This window comes from Zonotrichia albicollis, chromosome 2 (genome assembly GCF_047830755.1).
Source record: "Zonotrichia albicollis isolate bZonAlb1 chromosome 2, bZonAlb1.hap1, whole genome shotgun sequence".
Classification (NCBI taxonomy): Eukaryota; Metazoa; Chordata; class Aves; order Passeriformes; family Passerellidae; genus Zonotrichia; species Zonotrichia albicollis.
This window is the reverse complement of record NC_133820.1, coordinates 61,970,211-61,987,419: the sequence shown is the minus strand read 5'-3', so window position 1 is coordinate 61,987,419 and position 17,209 is coordinate 61,970,211. Positions and strand designations below refer to the sequence as shown.

General features: G+C 38.1%; 1 protein-coding gene across 3 annotated transcripts in view; it reads right to left on the bottom strand.

Moving 5' to 3' along the window:
• Positions 1-284: 284 nt before the first annotated feature.
• The window catches only part of PDS5B (PDS5 cohesin associated factor B), a 108,969-nt gene continuing 92,044 nt past the window's right edge, over positions 285-17,209 (bottom strand). For 2 of the 3 annotated variants that reach the window (XM_005482470.4, XM_005482471.4), the window contains exons 32-35: positions 14,648-15,090; positions 14,455-14,556; positions 11,436-11,577; positions 285-9,898 (exon numbers count right to left, since the gene is read on the bottom strand). In XM_005482470.4, coding sequence (XP_005482527.1) covers positions 9,863-9,898; positions 11,436-11,577; positions 14,455-14,556; positions 14,648-15,090 — 723 coding nt within the window. In that variant the 3' untranslated portion in view covers positions 285-9,862. The remainder of the gene's footprint in view (positions 9,899-11,435; positions 11,578-14,454; positions 14,557-14,647; positions 15,091-17,209) is intronic. The other variant, XM_005482472.4, reaches the window with a different exon arrangement.

Here is a 17,209-nt window from a genome sequence, read left to right as displayed (position 1 = left end):
TGGGCAAAGGGCTTCCTCGGATACAAGCTCACTAAGTTGAGAGAATTGATGCCCCATTGTCAGAATCTAAACACATTGCCCATTTTCTTTCAGTAACATGAATTTATACTGTTTCCCTTCAGCAGAGAGAGTGTTGTGTGACTTGGTCATCACATGACTGACCATGCAGTGTTCAATGAACTTACTCCTCTTTGCAGAGGACTGAAATACTTTGTTTTTTATTTATAGAGATACTCTCTCAGTAAGTCACCCAAACACTACCAATATCAAATCCACGGCATTACTTAAAAAGGTCATGTGAATCTCCTCTTTTTTTTTTTTTTTTTTTCTGTGATATTCTCATAGGGTTTGAAAAGTGTATTTACTCCCTTACTCCATTGCATCATTTTTCATTTATGAGTTTTCCTCTTGCAGAGCTCTGGCTCTCAGCCACAGCAGATCTGTACAAACAGGTATACGTTCCAGTGATGGGGGGGGATGAACCTTTGTTCTGAGGGCCTGTTTTTTATCGCTGCTGTTCATCAAAGCCTTGTGGTTCCAGGAACATACAGAAATAGCAAAGAGCACCTGCTGATGACAAAGCAGGCAGAACTTAAGAAAAGGACTGACTAAAACTCCTAAAGATAAACTTGGTTTTCCTTAATTGTATTTGTGTCATTGGACATGACTAAGACAAAGGAACAGTATAAAAGTAGAAGGAACATGGCAGAAACATCAAAAGAAACAGAAAGGTATAAAAGATACAAAAATCCCAAATACATAACAGGGTATGTGCTGATTATTTTATTTTTTTAGCACATGGCACTTTTCTTCTGAGGAGTTTTCCATGGCTACTGCCAATGTTTTATTGATCTCAGATGCTGCCTGTTGTGTAGAGCAATGGTGAACTCCACTCTCCCATGAGGACTTCTCCCTAGTTTGGTAGCCGTCCCCTTCATAGTCACTATTTCCACAGCAGTCTGTACCATATGAGGAAAAGTAAGAACCAGGGTTCAAGTAAGAAAAGCAATATACTATGCTTAAATATTGAAACCTTGTTTTCAAACCTTTTTTAGCACATTAAGAATGTAAATGTGTAAGAGGAAAAATAAAGAGGCACAACTCAACAGGCACTGGAGTTCTTACAAATAAACATTGCCACAGCTGTGCACAGAAGCCAAGACCATGGAACACCTGGGTTTTTCAGCGCATACTCCCAATCTGACCTTTCTTACAAATGTACACATGACAAAACTGTTGCATTTCAGTTTCTGCTCTGTAGAAGATTATAACATCAGATGTTTCAGAAGACTAACAGCAAGAATGGCAGAAAGTAAGCAAATACACACATCTGCTACTTTAATAGCAACGGTTCCTACATGGTTGTATTTCTCTCTGGCACGTGGGACAGGAGAGTTCCCCTTGCCATACACAAAGCTGCCATGTTCTGGATTCTTACTCCTCTCATATTCAGCATTTCAGCACCTCTCAGCTGCAGGAATGTGTTGATAGCAGATACCAAACAACAAAAAACCCAAGTAGGACGCTCATGTCTCTCAAAGCTCACCCACTGCATACACTAACTAATGCTTTCTTCAAATGAATTGGTCTGCACTCCCATGAAAATGTCACACCCCTTTTAAGGCAGCTGGTAGTTTAGCAGTAGTTGGCTACTGCCTAGCACAGGAGAAAGTTCTTAAAAATCCCACCATGCTGTGTCATGTCAGGGAGCCAGATGACTTCCACGAGCTCACATGATGGAATTTGTGTGGTGAAATCCAGATTTGCAAGAGCATGGATGAGGCTGCACGCAGGTGTATGGGATAACCAGAATACAGTAGCTCCTCAATGTTCCAGAAGTCACCTGAGTCTGGGCAGAAGCCACTCTGACCACTCACCTCTTAACAGTATCTCCCAGAAGGCCTGGACACAGACTAATGGCCTGTTGTACAGTCACTGGCTAGAAATAGCAGAACACCTGGACAGAATGCCTGCAGGGGAAGTGAACAGCTGAAGATATCCAAAGGTCTGAATTTATGTGGTTAAAAAAAACCCAAAACAATAAAACATTTAAATGCCTTTTGATATCAAGACCATGACAGACAAATTACACATAAAAGCAAAAGCCTCACAAGAAAAAGATTTAAAGATTTGAAGTAATTTCCTGGCAGAGATGAAACTCCTACTCCTTTTAAAATTAACACAACAGAGGAATGGAAAAATGTGGCTGAAAGACTAGAGAGAAGGATGTGAAGTTTAGTATCTCCCTATGTCTAGCAGAGGTAGTGGCTATCAGGAGCATCACATTAACAGGAACATGAAATTCAGAGATTCAAACAGGAGATCCACTGTGAGAAGCCCTCCAGCTGTCTCAGTCATTCATCCCAGAAATTTTAACTGAGGAACACTTGGGCAGTTTTTACCTTTATAACAAAATGGGACAATCCAACTACTTAAACAACTATTTAGAAGTCCTCATAAGTCTTGAAGTAAGATAGGATGGTGGGTCCTAAGCAGGGACAGCTACAGTACACTAAGGACTTTCTTCTTGCATAAACAGAAAGCAACACAAAATAAAACAATGTTCAATATCAAATAGAATTAAGCATGGATTTAAAGTGTTCTCATTTTACATCAAATATTTTACCTGAAGTAAGTATGATAACATTAAATGACAGCAACTCTGTGTCATGGCCATCTCTCACTTTACTATTTTGTTTAAATGCAAAAGTTGAAAACAGGAAATGGATGCTGACCAGATATTAAATAACACTTATAGAAAGATAAACAACAAAAGTAACTGAACAGCTTCAGATGAAAACAAAATTAATTTTTAGATCCTTACAGAGATTAAATACTATCCCATGGAGAATGAGTGTAATATCCCATAGCCCACAGTCACACACTTGTCAGGATAGCACCCACGTAAAAAATCATTAAATATTGCTGAAGTGATACATATTTCCTGAGTAACTTCTCCTGTTCTTTCCATGACTACAAAAGATGGTTTGGCAAAACTTGATCTTCCCTACTGCAATAGTCTTCATTTTCTCTCACATTCCTACCAAAGACTTGTTTCTTCCCTAATACCAGGAGCAAGAAAAGAGCAAATCTCTCTGTATTATTCCTCCTTTTGACTTAGAAAACAAAGTGTATTTGGGAACACATAGTTGGCTACTTATGTTTCAGGGGAGTCCTTACTTGCCATTTCCCTGGATAACACAGGCCAGATTTTGGAAGACACCTTCCTAGTTTTGTTGAAATACTAATACCTATAACCTTGGAAGGAGCTTGGTTCACCAGATGTTGGGAAAATGAGGTAACAAAATGAAGCAGCATTTCAATTACTACTACTTCTCTTGTGAATTACCAAACCTGTCCAAACCTTTTCCAATACACCCTGCAGTCCAAGGACTGCTTTTGCTTTACAGCTCAATGCCTGTGAAACATGCAGCACAACAGCTGCATTCAGAAACAAAGATCATCTTGAGTTGGAAAGAAACCATAACGATCATCAGGTCAAACTCCCTGCTCCTCACAGGACTACCTAAAAATAAACTTAATTACAAGAATGTCATCCAGACACTCCTGAACTCTGTCGGGCTTGTTGCTGTGACTGCTTTCCTGAGGAAGCCTTTCAGTGACCAAGCACCCACTCAGCAAAGAGCCCATGTCACAAACAGAAAGATTCAGAAGCCTGCCTGGCTGGGGCCCACTGAAAGGAATGAAAAGCAGCCAGTGACTGGGCACAGGACTCACACTGTCATGTTGAAGAGGACATCCATATGGGAAGGAAGGAGAGAATCATCCCAGGCTGCTAGGAAAGTACTGATATTAGTAAGGAAGAGCAGATAGTCAGTGTTTCACAAAATGCTGCTGAGAAAAGAGGTCACATGGAAAGACTGAATGAGAGGCACTGTAGGAAACATCATTCCAAAGCTTAAATACTGCAATCTGCAATGTGGACCTGTGCAGGCTGCTGCTATTAGGCAGTTTCCCAATGGCTGATACCTTGACCTCTTCTGCCCCAGTTTTAGTTCAGCACATAAATGAATGCTGCCCTGCTTCCTACCTATGGAGGTTAGAATCCTCTTTTGCCAAACTATTCCAAATTCCTTACTAATGACATTTGCCCTCAGCAGTAGCCATTGCTCTCTTTCCACAAACACTCCTGGTATTAGTCTCAATTCTATGCACGTTCTTATACATTTTCCTCCAAATCAGAGAAAGCAACATATCCTCAGTTCTCCTCTCTTAAATAAATAATAATAATAATAATAATAATAATAATAATAATAATAATAATAATAATAATAGCATGATCACCAACTTAGTTTCCCCCCTCTCAGCTTTCATCTTCAGTAGAACACTCCTATCATAGATTATCTCATATCAAGAAACTGCATTCCTACCTCATTTATGTGCTGATTCCCTACTCCTCACTGATCTCTCCAGCACCTTTCAAATCAATAATCCCCAATACCCCACTTAATAGTCAATCACACGCTTGGCTCCACTGTTGTTTTTTCATCACCTAAACCATAGAGATTATAGCAGAAGATAATTAAACCATCATTTATTAATCTTTTGAAATCATCATTGAAGAATGAGAGTAAATGCCTTTTGGGGAAAACACAAAGGCAGTTTCTACTGCCTTTCAGTGTCTCATAGGTCAAAGACTCCAGAAAAATGGCGAAGCACATCATGCTCATGTAACATGTTACTGCATCTGTAGGTATGGCTATTAAAAATGCCCAACAAATGCCAACCCCCAAAAACCTCTTTGCTTAAAATGAACACCTTATTAGTTTATTAAATAAGGATTAAAAACTCTTCTCTTCTTCAAAATATCTTTAGCTTACAAGAATTTAATTTTGCCTGATAGAAATATATTACAAGGAACACAGGAACCTGCAAGTTTGAAGTATATCTACCAAAAAAGCCAGTTGTTACAAACCAGACTATTTCAAGGTGCTGTGATCAAGAAGAAAGCTGCTTTACATTATCAGCTTGTCTTCCCAACATAGTAAAGAAAAAGCTTTTTAGGATAAGATTGTTTCATTCTAACACAATCTTCTACACTGTAACAGCAACTGAAGTTACCACTATTGATATTGCTACTAAGTTCTCTTGTTCTCTTAGACTGCATTTCATAACTTGTGCAATTGTCTTCTACCTATAAAAAATAATGAAAAACAACAATACTGGCACAGTATTACAGAACATATGATCAGAAGCCATCAGCACACTGAATCTGTTCAGAGCCATTAACAAATCTGTGACCTGCAATCTCTTTTTTAATAACAAAATTACTTCCAAGTAGACAGGGACAGTGCTCAGTACCACTGCTTTGATTTGCAAAATACTGCATTTCTTTGTGTCTACATGTGTGAGGTAGGATACAAGTATGGGAAACACAGCTAGCCAAATCAAACACCTTATGTTATCCATCCTTCAAAGAACCCGTATGTCAAAGTAATTCCAGCATACTGCATCATTGCTGATAGACTTATTTGCAGGGGTAGGAATCTGTATTTAGAGGCTTGCTTTCTGTCTTCTTACGTTGATATGATGCTGCTGTTTAAAAAAGAATATACAATATACATCTTCATTACAGAAATGAAAGTGCTACTAATAAACACATCATGACTGTACTGAGGTACTAAAAAAAATGCAAGCATGAAACATTTTACTACTGTACACCCGGTACAAGACTATGTTTATCCTGCCCACACAAATACAGAGGCACTTGGGGACCACTGTGAAGAGACTGGATCTTTTAGACAGCAGAATCTGATGAATTTTAAAGCAAATTGGGTGGAAGTTTCTTGTCTGTATTTCTTTACCAATTGCCAACATTCAGCTTCTTACTTTTCTATGATCAACAAAATAGCAGAAGCTCTATTGTATGCAATGAGGGCATCCTGAGGATGTGGGACAAAACTACTGACACCTCAGGAAGTTTGCTTGTCTGTGGAAAAGAAATCACTTCAGCCAATGTGAGGATATTGCATCTAAATTAGTAAACATCTTTTGTAAAGGTAACATCCAACAAAGATGCAAAGACTGGAATGGCAATCTCTGAGCACAACAGGAAAAAAGAATGCATGCAGATTCTTCTACTCCTCCTGATGGATGACTGGTCTTGGTCCAGTGAATTTTATCATTTTGACCATTATATAACCATCAGAGTAGCAGGATGGCCATCTAGAACTCATCTTAGTCATGTGTGTTTGCAGACACGAGCCTTGATCAAACACACTGCCATACCTGAATGTGTTTCTTTAAAAAAGTATTTGTAAAATATGTACTGCACCTGCTTGGATGAGGCAGAGATGTATCCATCTCTACACTATATATATTGAAACACGGGCAAGTCTGTAAAATTATTCCATCCACAAACTCAAATTTGCTCATTGCTGGTGTCCTGTTTTAAGGTCCTCGTATCCTCTGTGTAACTGTGAGAATATTCAAACAACGTTCTTGGATTTGTACTTGTATTTGCACAGGATGACTGCATTTAAGAATTAACCCCACAGAGTGACTGGGATAAGTATGAATGATAAGTAAACTTGCAGGATGCAAAACCTACTGTGTGCATTCACAAAAGCAGATTTGGATAATCTGTCAAAACCTACACACGCAAAAAAAAGCAGCAAGAAAACCGCACTCTCTCTCATGTTGGGTGGTGGCTTTTCTAGAGTATCAGATGACAAATGTTATGCCAGAATAATGTATTTAGGATTCAAGACTTAAGATTTTTGCAAGTTACTCACAAACTGAGCATATTCATTTTTGGTGAAAATGTCTTTAATATTAGTATCTTTTTGTAAACTAATATTTTTGTTCACAGAGATCCAAATGTCAAAACAGCAAGTGTCAAAATATTTGAAAAGGGATTCAATTTTGCTAGAAAATAAAGTCAATTGGCAGAGTCAAGTATAGTTAATACAGGATTCTGATTATCTGAGGTGAAACAGGTATAGTCACATTAGAACTTTCAAACAATTTCATGTTTCCTTCCTATCAGTGGGTTAGCCAGCCCTAAATATTCATTATCTCAGTCTGTGACAGGTAAAAAACCACCATGCTTCTGGAATCAGTGAATTATTTTTAAATACTAGTATAAAGATTAAAATCCCTGTTTGGATTTTGCACATGAACTACAGATCACTGAAAGTTTCCTGTTGCACTGCAGCAAAAAAAGGAAATGTAACAAAATATTTATTTGCTGCAAAGTACAGCAAGATACTTTGGTAATCTCACAAAAATGTCATACTGGAACTTGTTACAGTGAGTTCAATTTGATCTTTTAATGTAATACAGTTCATTTTTATAAACTTAACATTATCATTGCAGAAGAGCATGCTAACTGAATGTTAGCAATTTATCTTTTATACATAATTATAAACTACTGTAGCTATGTATGCAGATCTCAAAATGTTAGTACATAAAATATTCATTTTCTTTATATGAGATGAGAATGAACTTAGAAGAGGTTTGAATACAAGAATGACATATTTGCTGTGCCTATTTCTCAAGAAATAATGATTTACACATTATTACCCAAGAAATCAACATTTAAATTGCAAAACTATAGTTTAAATTTACAATAAACATTATGATCAGTAATGGTGCATCAATATTCCATGAAGTTTAACCTAACCATGTTTATGCACATAAAGCCTCAAGAGTCTGCAGCAGTTTCAGCATTACTTTTTCATATTTTTTTATAAAATTGACTTAAAGGTACATCTTCCATAAATGTTTTCAGTGCAATTCTGTCAAAGAGGAAAATACAAAGTTAGCTTTCAATCATTTTATACCATAAAAAACCCTCAACAACTTGCATTTGCACTGCTGAAGCATAAGTAAGCCAGTTCTGTTGTGCCAACTATTTCAAAGTCAATTCACATCAACCATAAACTGCCCTTCTAGTCAGCATTTCCCCCACATCTATAGATATAAATGTTGAAAAGCTGAATACTGGAAGAGGGGGGAAAGTTAAGATGAGGCAGAATAATCTAATTGTTTAAAATACTTTTTCCTAGTGGTACCAAAAAAAAATGAATAATGAAAAAAATTCTAAGGGTTGCTTGTTTTATTAGTGATCTTACAGTTTGGATATTGGTGGATTTGTGGTTTAGTATTATCCTTTCCTATAATCTTTACAGGCAACCTTGCAACAATATCTAATTTAATGATGGATTATGTGAAAATGCTCCATATTATTCAGTGAAATAAAATTTTCTTCGGTTAGAAATTTATTTTTCACATGTTGTCAACTGTAGGGAACCAGAGGCAGAACAGCACCTGAAATTATGATGTGTGCTTGGCTAAGCAGAGTATAACAACTGATATATTTTGGTTCAAAGACAGTTTGTAAACTGTTAAACTGTATACAGGATACTGCTCTATGTATTTTGTTTCTTTTGTTGTGTTTTTTTTTACAGATTATAACTAAAAAAAAAAAAAAACCCAAAACAAAACAAAACCTCCAAACAAAACAAAAAAAGCCCCAACACAAACCAACCTCTCTCTATTGTAGCACAAAATAAAAACGAAGCTTCATTCAAATCTTGAATACCTTGACCATAATAATTGACAGCTGGTTATTCAACAAAAAACTTAGCTCTTCATACCAAAAAAATTTGGCTCAAAAATCAAAAACAAAACAGAAAGGTACAATAAACTCTCAATAAAAGGATCTCTCATGAGACAACCTACCATATACTACTGCTAGATACGAGTTTCAAAAAAAAACATTACATCCCATTTTCAGCACATTTGTCATAAACATGCAACTTCACTATAAAATACAAAACACTTGGCTCTCAAGAACAGCTTTATAAAGACACACTGCATCAATAAAATTTCTCTTTGTGATTAACTTTACATTGTAGTAAGAACTGTATTTTCACTAATGTTTATATATCAGATTTCATATTATAACGTAGTAATAATTTGCTCTTTGTGAACATCATGTTCAGAAGGAAATATCTATACACATTAACATACTAGACTATTAAAAACTCAGTTACAGAATTTTATTGATACAGTAGATTAATAAAAACTGATAGGGGAAGATAAAATGGGTAGGGTATTCAGTACATTATTTAATAACACACTTTTAAAATTAAAGTATTTTAAATCCTTTTTGAATTTTCAATGCCACTACAAGTCCAGAAAAGTCTGGCATCAATACTGAGGTGTAAAACAAAACTTCTTTCCAAATTTGCATGTCTTGTATTATTCTATCCAATATTGTTCAACTGTAAAAGAAAGTAATTTAGCACCTCTGATGATAGGTAGGTGCCTGAAGGTAAACACTAGGTTATATTCATGAAGGACACAAAGACTGTTTTTTCTTCTTCTTTTTCTCCTCGACAAATAGTGGCAAAAGAATGTGGCACTATTTGTTCAACTGACTTGTTTTTCACAGTTAAATGTCAACAAGAGTACAAATACGAACACTGACAGATATTGCTTGAGATCAATTTTCAACAAACTCTGTTCTTTTTTTAAATCAATCAATCCAATAAACAGTGGGGTACTGTCAGTTTAAAGCCGCAGATAAAAGCTATACAAGCACTTTATAAGTCAGAAACATTAAAAAAAGAACTATTTACAGTTTTCTTCTTTAGTTCATATGTCTACAAAGCCAGCGCACATTACACTTCACAAAAATCCACAGTTAATGATATCAACATGTGTGTGGCTAAAGCTTGTGACCTAGGGACTGAAAATGCAGGGGCAGTAAAATAGGTTTTGTCTTCTCTTCAGCAACCCCATTTGTGCACTAACAGCTTCATTCAGTCTCAAGCTTTATATTAAAAGCATTCTTCAAAGCTTTCACCTGGAAGGCTGGTAACTACATGCTCACTCATCGTCTTTCCCTTTTGGAAGTTCTGCGACGGACCTATTTGGAGAAAAGATATTTGAAACGTTTTTTACATAAAGATAAAAAAAAGAAAAATTCAAGAACAAATACATTTTATAATGGAAAAATGCTCAGGCTTACTCAATGTTTGAGTATCCATATGCAGTGTCATTCATTACAAGTCTCAGTCAATGACCAACTCCATTTACTGAGCCTGCATGCTTAATGGAATTCACAACAATGCAGTTTCCTTTCTCAGGGTTTTCATACCACCCTCAGATGCTCCAATCACCAGATTTATCCAAAAGTGTGAAGGCATTCTCAGTTTTAGTGTGACTACTAATATTGCCAATGTATTTGTATGAAATAAAGATAAAAGTGAACTCATTTTAACATATGCTGGTAAGAGGAAGAGATAGTCTAGGATTCTGTTCCAAGACTCCATGCTTATTTTGCAGTACTATTCATTCTGTGTGTCTGTTTTGCATTGTAGGAGCTGCTGGGGGTCGCACGGTTGGGACGGATGGAGATGAGATTTTTTTGAAGCTAAGTCGTATAACTTGCAGTTTATTGCAGAGGGCGTAGGTGAAGGGCCCTGCTGGGAGCTGCCAGCACAGCTCAGAGCAGGCCCGAGAGAAGAGAGGTTTGAAGTGTAAGAGAGTTAAAGACAAAGGCTTAAGAGCGGAGAGCATGTAGAAAGGAGGAGGTGAAGAAGTGCAGAGGAGAAGACAAAGAGAGAAAAGGGCGCGAAGAAGAGCGCGGGACAAAAGGAGAGAGAGTGAGAAGAGATAAGAGAGCGCAAAAAGAGAGTAAAGTTCTCGTTACAATACAATAAATCATCTTCAGTGTTGAATATTCAGATTCTCATTAACCAATCTACTACAGCACGCATATCCTATAACATTTCTATACAACCTATAAGAATCACTACATTACTATACTGTGTTTGCGTTTTAAACCCTAAATCTTATTCTTTGGGCCCCATCTGCCAAGCTGCAGGGCTGGCTCTGACTCTTAGGCTTGCTTGCTTGCAGAGGGAATTGTTTCTTCTAGGGGGAATTACATTCAGCTGGTCACATCATTGTTTTTTAGCAACTAAGGCATCTCAAAGTTTGCTTTCATTTCAAGCTCGCTTATAGTTTCTATATTCTCAAACTCTTTTGCCAGGCAGTCATATTTATAAGGGCTTTCTTGTTTCATCCTCCCCAACATTGTATAAAGAAGCTTTATTCATTATTAAAATCTAGAGGAGAAGAATTGCAGGAGTTACCTGGAAAATAATTCCCATTAGATGCTACATAATTCTGGCATACAGATAGGAAATGCTACACAGGACAGAAACTTGAAGATACTTGATAAAAATTATATTTTCTAAGAAATGCAGCTTCTCTAGGAAACTACAGTGCAGCTCCACTACACAACAGGGGCAGCTGACAACCACCCCATTCATTTTAAAGGAGGAAGGTTAAGTTCTAAAAACAAGAAATCATTCTAAGAAGAGAGGCCATTGCCTGATCATCAATACACAGAGAACACCCCAAAGACTCACAAAGAAAAGCTCAGGCATTTCTCTTACATTGATTGTGGAAACTTCCTCTTCTTCCATTACTTCTTCCTGGGGAATATCATCACTGACAGGTGAACTGCTCTGAAACACATCCATCTCTTCACTGGATTCATTCTCTTTACTGGCTGCTTGTTTGGAACGCCCTGCACGGCTACAATGAGAAGAAGAATAAAGATCAGCTTCACAGCACCTGTACATCTATAATATGTATGTATAAACTGTATAACAGAGCAAACATTCTAGTTTACAAAAACAGCAACGTTACCATTTCATGTAATATAATGCTGCTGTCTTTTACACATGTCTAGTTCATCATGCACAGAACTGAAGTGAAACTAGGAGGCTGGACAACACCATTTGAAAACAAAATTGTTCCACAATAGAGGCCCAGGAGCACAAAGCTGAACAATTCTGCCTCTACAGACGTGGCAGATTTTTCTCTTCATTGCCATGATATAGGCCAAAATAGGTTGACACAACACTAACCAGTGAACAGGAAAAGCCAAACAGCCAGAGACTGAATACTGTTTGCTAGTTTTCTCTCTATTCAATTTCATGAACAGATGTACTCTACTTCTGCAAGACTTCTTACACAACAAATCTGAATAATTACATCTATGTTTCTTCAGACCTAGAAGAACCCATATTACTACCCATGAAATTAACACCTAAAATGCAAATCGTCCAAGCTATTTAGAGATAACCAGTGTAACAATACCTTAATCAGGATAATCAAGAACAATCAGTCAACAATACCTTAAACTGCCGGTGTTGGTTATGGGATTTGTGCCACAACCAGAAAGCACTCATTTGCTTAAAAGGAGAATTAGCCAACATTCCTTGCCTTTAAAAAAAGCCAACTACAAATGTATCCAAAACTCCACAGTTGCACCTACAATACAGTAGCACAATTCAGAATCAAATCACTCAATCATCCCATTTAACTACAGGTGCAGTCCTGGTGCACCCAAAGTTGGTGACGTTTTGATTGAAATGAAACCAGAAACTCAGTTCGAGGCACACAACAGACTTCGATCTCCAGTGGGGGCACAGATCCAAAACAATCGTACTCTGATGCTATCACATCGTGAAAGTGGTAGGAATTTTCAACCCTGAAAACCACTAAAATTCAGACAAAATAAAATCTCTCAATTGCACAGCAATTATAGTATTTCCAAACCAAGCAACTTGCCATTCCTTAACACAAATTAGCCCAACTCAAGTCCTCCAAGACTGGTAGAAGCAACAGAATTGAAAAGGAAGCAGAAGAATGATTCACAGGCTAGGTTCTTCCTTTCATATATCACAAAAATAAGCCTGTTCACATGTGCTAATTGGTAACCCAATTTGCTATCAGAAATAGGTTATACACTACCACCCACAGGATACATTATCACCTCATACACAAAATCCCAAATTCTTATGCCAAATCCACTCCCAAGGAGCACAGAAAGCTTTAAGCATTTGGTATAAATATATTTATCTTGCAGAACACAATACTGGCTCAGTCTATCAACTTCCTTCAGTGAAAACTGATGTAGATGAGGGAGAAAGGCTTAACTACAATGCACTATGAAGACTGAGAAATGGCTACTGTCTCACCTTTTTCTTGCAGATTTGGAAAAAGAACAGTCAAAATATGAGTGGTCTGATAAAACAAACAAACACAACCCCATTTTTATTTTTTAAATGAAATCTACAATAGATCCAACAACTTTGAACCCTGACAGCTGACAGGAACAATGTAGATCCATGTGAATGAGAGCTATGCTGGTTACTGATTGTGGGTAGTGATATAGTTTACTGTCTGCTAAAAATGGAGTAAAGAAACATACCAATTTCACAGAGAAAAGTTATTTAAGTATTTAGTAAAAGGCATGTTTGACAAACACCACATAGCACATCACCCAACAATAACTTGTTGGTTTGTCTTCCCTGCATGGCAGAAGCAGTTTCCAGCTCTTGTTCTACCTCAAGAGTGGTAGTGACTTCTGGAGTAAGCAGCCAGTGTTGGTCCTATGTTTCTGGTTACAGAGTAAGGGAGAAGCACAGGTCTAACCTGAGGCAGGGAAACTGGAAAGGTCAGGATGGATTGCATGCAATATGCCAGATCATGTGATCCAGAGTGAGCCCAGAATTTGAAATGAGGGCACGAGCTTGTTCAGGCAAGGTTCTCCTGTAGGGAAGATCCCTGCTTTAAGGCAAGTCAGTACACTACACTTCCAGAGGAAGAGCAATGTTATGCTAAGCCCAAAAGCCAGAAAGACAACAGAGATATTCAACAGCGTCAGACAGTGGATGTCCCCAAGTGGCGACCCAAGGAATTTATATCAGGTTTTAGAAAAGTAAATATTCTCCATGAGCTGCAGCTTGAGACAAGTGGCCAAATAACCCCTTGTGCACCTCTGCTTACATATATTATCTATACATGTACAGAAACCTGTATTTTCCTATAGCAGGCACAAAAAAATAAAGCTAGCCAACAACAAGTTTACCTTCATTTGAGAACTTAATGCACTTCAGAATTTTCAGAAGCTACTACCCTTCACTGATCACAACACATCTTTCCCACATGAAAATTATTTAAGTGGATAGTAAGAAGGCCACAAATTAGAAAGTGAACATTAATTTAAGGAGAATCAGCATAAACTTAATTCTCCACAATTCTGTTTCACCATAGTAACAATTTGATTCTTCCCCGCTATCTGAAACAAACAAGGCCACTTTCCTCTCCCCTAAGTCCTATTAAAGCCCTGTCTTCAAGGCCTCTGTATGCTTTACTGACTTTTCTCTCGAAAAAGCAAAGCTACACACATGATACCTGAGCACATTAAAATTATTTAAAGCCTCCTGCTCTGTTGCGAGATGTCCTAGGAGAAGCAGCTAAGGAAAACATTTTAGAAATAACAATAGCAATTTATTTTCTTAACTGTCAACTACAGCATTCCAAAGTATTTTCAGTAAAGGCTTGCTTAGGGGCACAGAGGCATTATTTAATTTTCACTAAACACAAATTTAGAGGACTTACACTTTTTTTTGCTGTGCTGGTGGTGTTTGTGATGACCTTCCTCGTCTTTTCTGTGGCGTAGACTGTGCTGATTCAACTGTACTAGTTTCAGATGGTTCTGCTCTGTTTTGAGGAAGACCCAAATTGCAAAGCATCAAATTATAACTAATGTCCAAAGATAAAAAGCACACAGCTTACAAGAAGATGGACTTACCTCTGCTGTGTTCTTTTTGATGTCCTGTTTTGCCTGCCTTTTGGTTTTTGTTCAATATTTTCAGTTTGCCTTTCTTCCTCCTCCTCCTCCTCTTCCACTGCAGCTGCTGGTGGTTGTTTTTTTTTGCTCCTTTTTGATGACTTTGCCGCTGGTTCTTCCTTTGGTGCTGTCCCATTATTTGTTCTGGTAGGGCGTCCTCTCCTCCCTTTCTTTGGTGGACTGTTCTGTTCATCCTCACTTTCTATCACATCTTCTTTTAGCCTTTTTTCCTCTTGCCATTGTGTTTCATCAGCTTCTGATACAACTGCAGGTCTCTTCCTTCCCCGTTGACTACCTCTAAGCTTCTGCTCTTGACCCACTTTATTCAGGTCATCTATGCTTAGCTTTTCTTCTGAATCTGTGATAGTGGCTTTCTTCCTTCCTCTAGGCTTCTCCATCTCTGACTGAAAAGGCAAGATTGCACCATTAAATTAAAAAATTAAGCTGCCATATTAACAGTCACATGTAGAAGCTTCCTCCAACAAGACAGTCTTCAAAGTACACAAGTTGTCTCAGATTGTTTACCGTATGCATTTCAAAAACACTTGCAAAAATATAAACACACACCTACATATAAAATACCAGACAATGGAGACAGATTATTTGAAAGGTAAGTAGTTAAAACCCTGAAGTGTGTAAGGTCTTCCTCATTTGTATCCTCTGCTGTATCCAACACAGTAGGACAGAACATCCATAACTGTATTTCTATCTAACAGGAAAACATAAAGACAGAGAAGATGGGAATTGCCAACTTGTGCCTCCAGCTCTTGTTGTGAGCTGCAGGGTGCTTATGCCTGGCTCCTGTGCCAGCACTGGCAAGGCACTAATACAGAGAAGACAGTGGGCAACCAGACTTTACAACCGTAGAAGGAAGCACAGGAATTAGTGGTAGCTGCCAAGTCACTATTGTCAGAGCTGTACCAACATTTGCTCCGAGCAGCAAAACAACCCTTAAACACTCAAGCCTTAAAACAAACAGCTTGGATCAGAAGGGACCTCTGATGATCATCTCATTCCAACCACCCTGCCATGGGCAGGGACACCTTTCACTAGACCACGTTGTTCAAAGCCCCATCCAACCTGGCCCTGAACATCTCCAATGACAGGGCATCTACAACTCATCTGGGCAACCTGTTCCAGTGTCCCACCATCCTCACTGTAAACAATCCCTTTCTTATGTCCAATCTAAACCTCACCTCTTTTGGTTTAAGACTGCTCCCCCCTGTCTCATTACTACAGGACAAGTCAAAAGTCTCCCTCCATCTTTTTTACGTGCCCCTGTCGTATTGGAAGGCCGCAATAAGGTCTTCCCAGAGCCTTCTCCGCTTCAAGCTAAACAATCCCAAGTCTCCCAGCCTTTCCTCTTAGCAGAGGTGTTCTAGCCCTCTGATCATTCCAGTGGCATTTCTCTCTGGGTCTGCTCTAACAGATCCATGTCTGTCTTCTAATGGGAACCTATAGCTGGACACAGCACTCCAGATGAGTGTCCCAAGAGACATCAAGAATCCCCTCCTTGCCCCCACTGGCCAATCTCCTTTTGATCAGCCCAGGACATAGTTGGCTTTTGGGCTGTGAGCACACATGGCTGGCTCGTGTCTTGTTTCTCATACATGACTGACCCTGAGAGTCCTTCTCTGCAGGGCTGCTCTCAACCCCTTCATCCCTCAGCCTGTATGACTACCGAGGATTGCCTGGAGCCAGGTGCAGGACGTTGTACTTGGAGCTCTTGAACCTCCTGATGTTCCCCTGGGCCCAATCCTCAAACCTGTCAAGGTTCCACTGGATGGCAGCCCTTTCCCCTAACATATCAACAAAGTAGAACCCCTTCTGAATCATAAGGTTTGAAAACATATTCATAGAAACTATTCCTTTTTCTCTCCATGCTCTAGTTCTCTGAAGAGCACAGTAAAGAGCCATAGACAGTGCAAAGATTTCAGTAAGCAGCTGCTAGGGCAATATTGCCCCAACCAACCCTCAGAAAAATAAAAGCAGAAAATATTACCTAACCACCATTTCATGGGTGACTCTTTCATTTCACATCATGAAATTATCCAAAAGTCCAAATATTTACACTATTTCTGTTTCATACCAATGTTTGTTTCATAGTAACACTACTGTATTCCAACACATTTATTAGTATTTACCACGTTGAAATTTCATCTACATAAACAGAGATAGATCATTTAAAATATGAATGAAGATTTTTCCCTGTACATCTGCCTTATGACATAACATACAAGTCAGCTTACATATTCATTCATGTTTCCATTTTAACCAAAAACTTTTTTCAAGAAAAGCAGAAAGAAAATCTAGGAAGGATATGAGGGTAAAAAGGAAAAGAAATTGAAGGACAAAAAATTACCCTAGAAGAAAATAAGAAAAATGTTTGATCAATGATGACATCTCCTGTCAGTTCATTTCTTCAGTGACATTCTCGTTATTCCCCACTTTATTTGCTTTTGCAGATGCACATCTGTCACTGCAGCTCCTTTTAGCCAGTAAGTAACTGCTGCCAATTCTCAA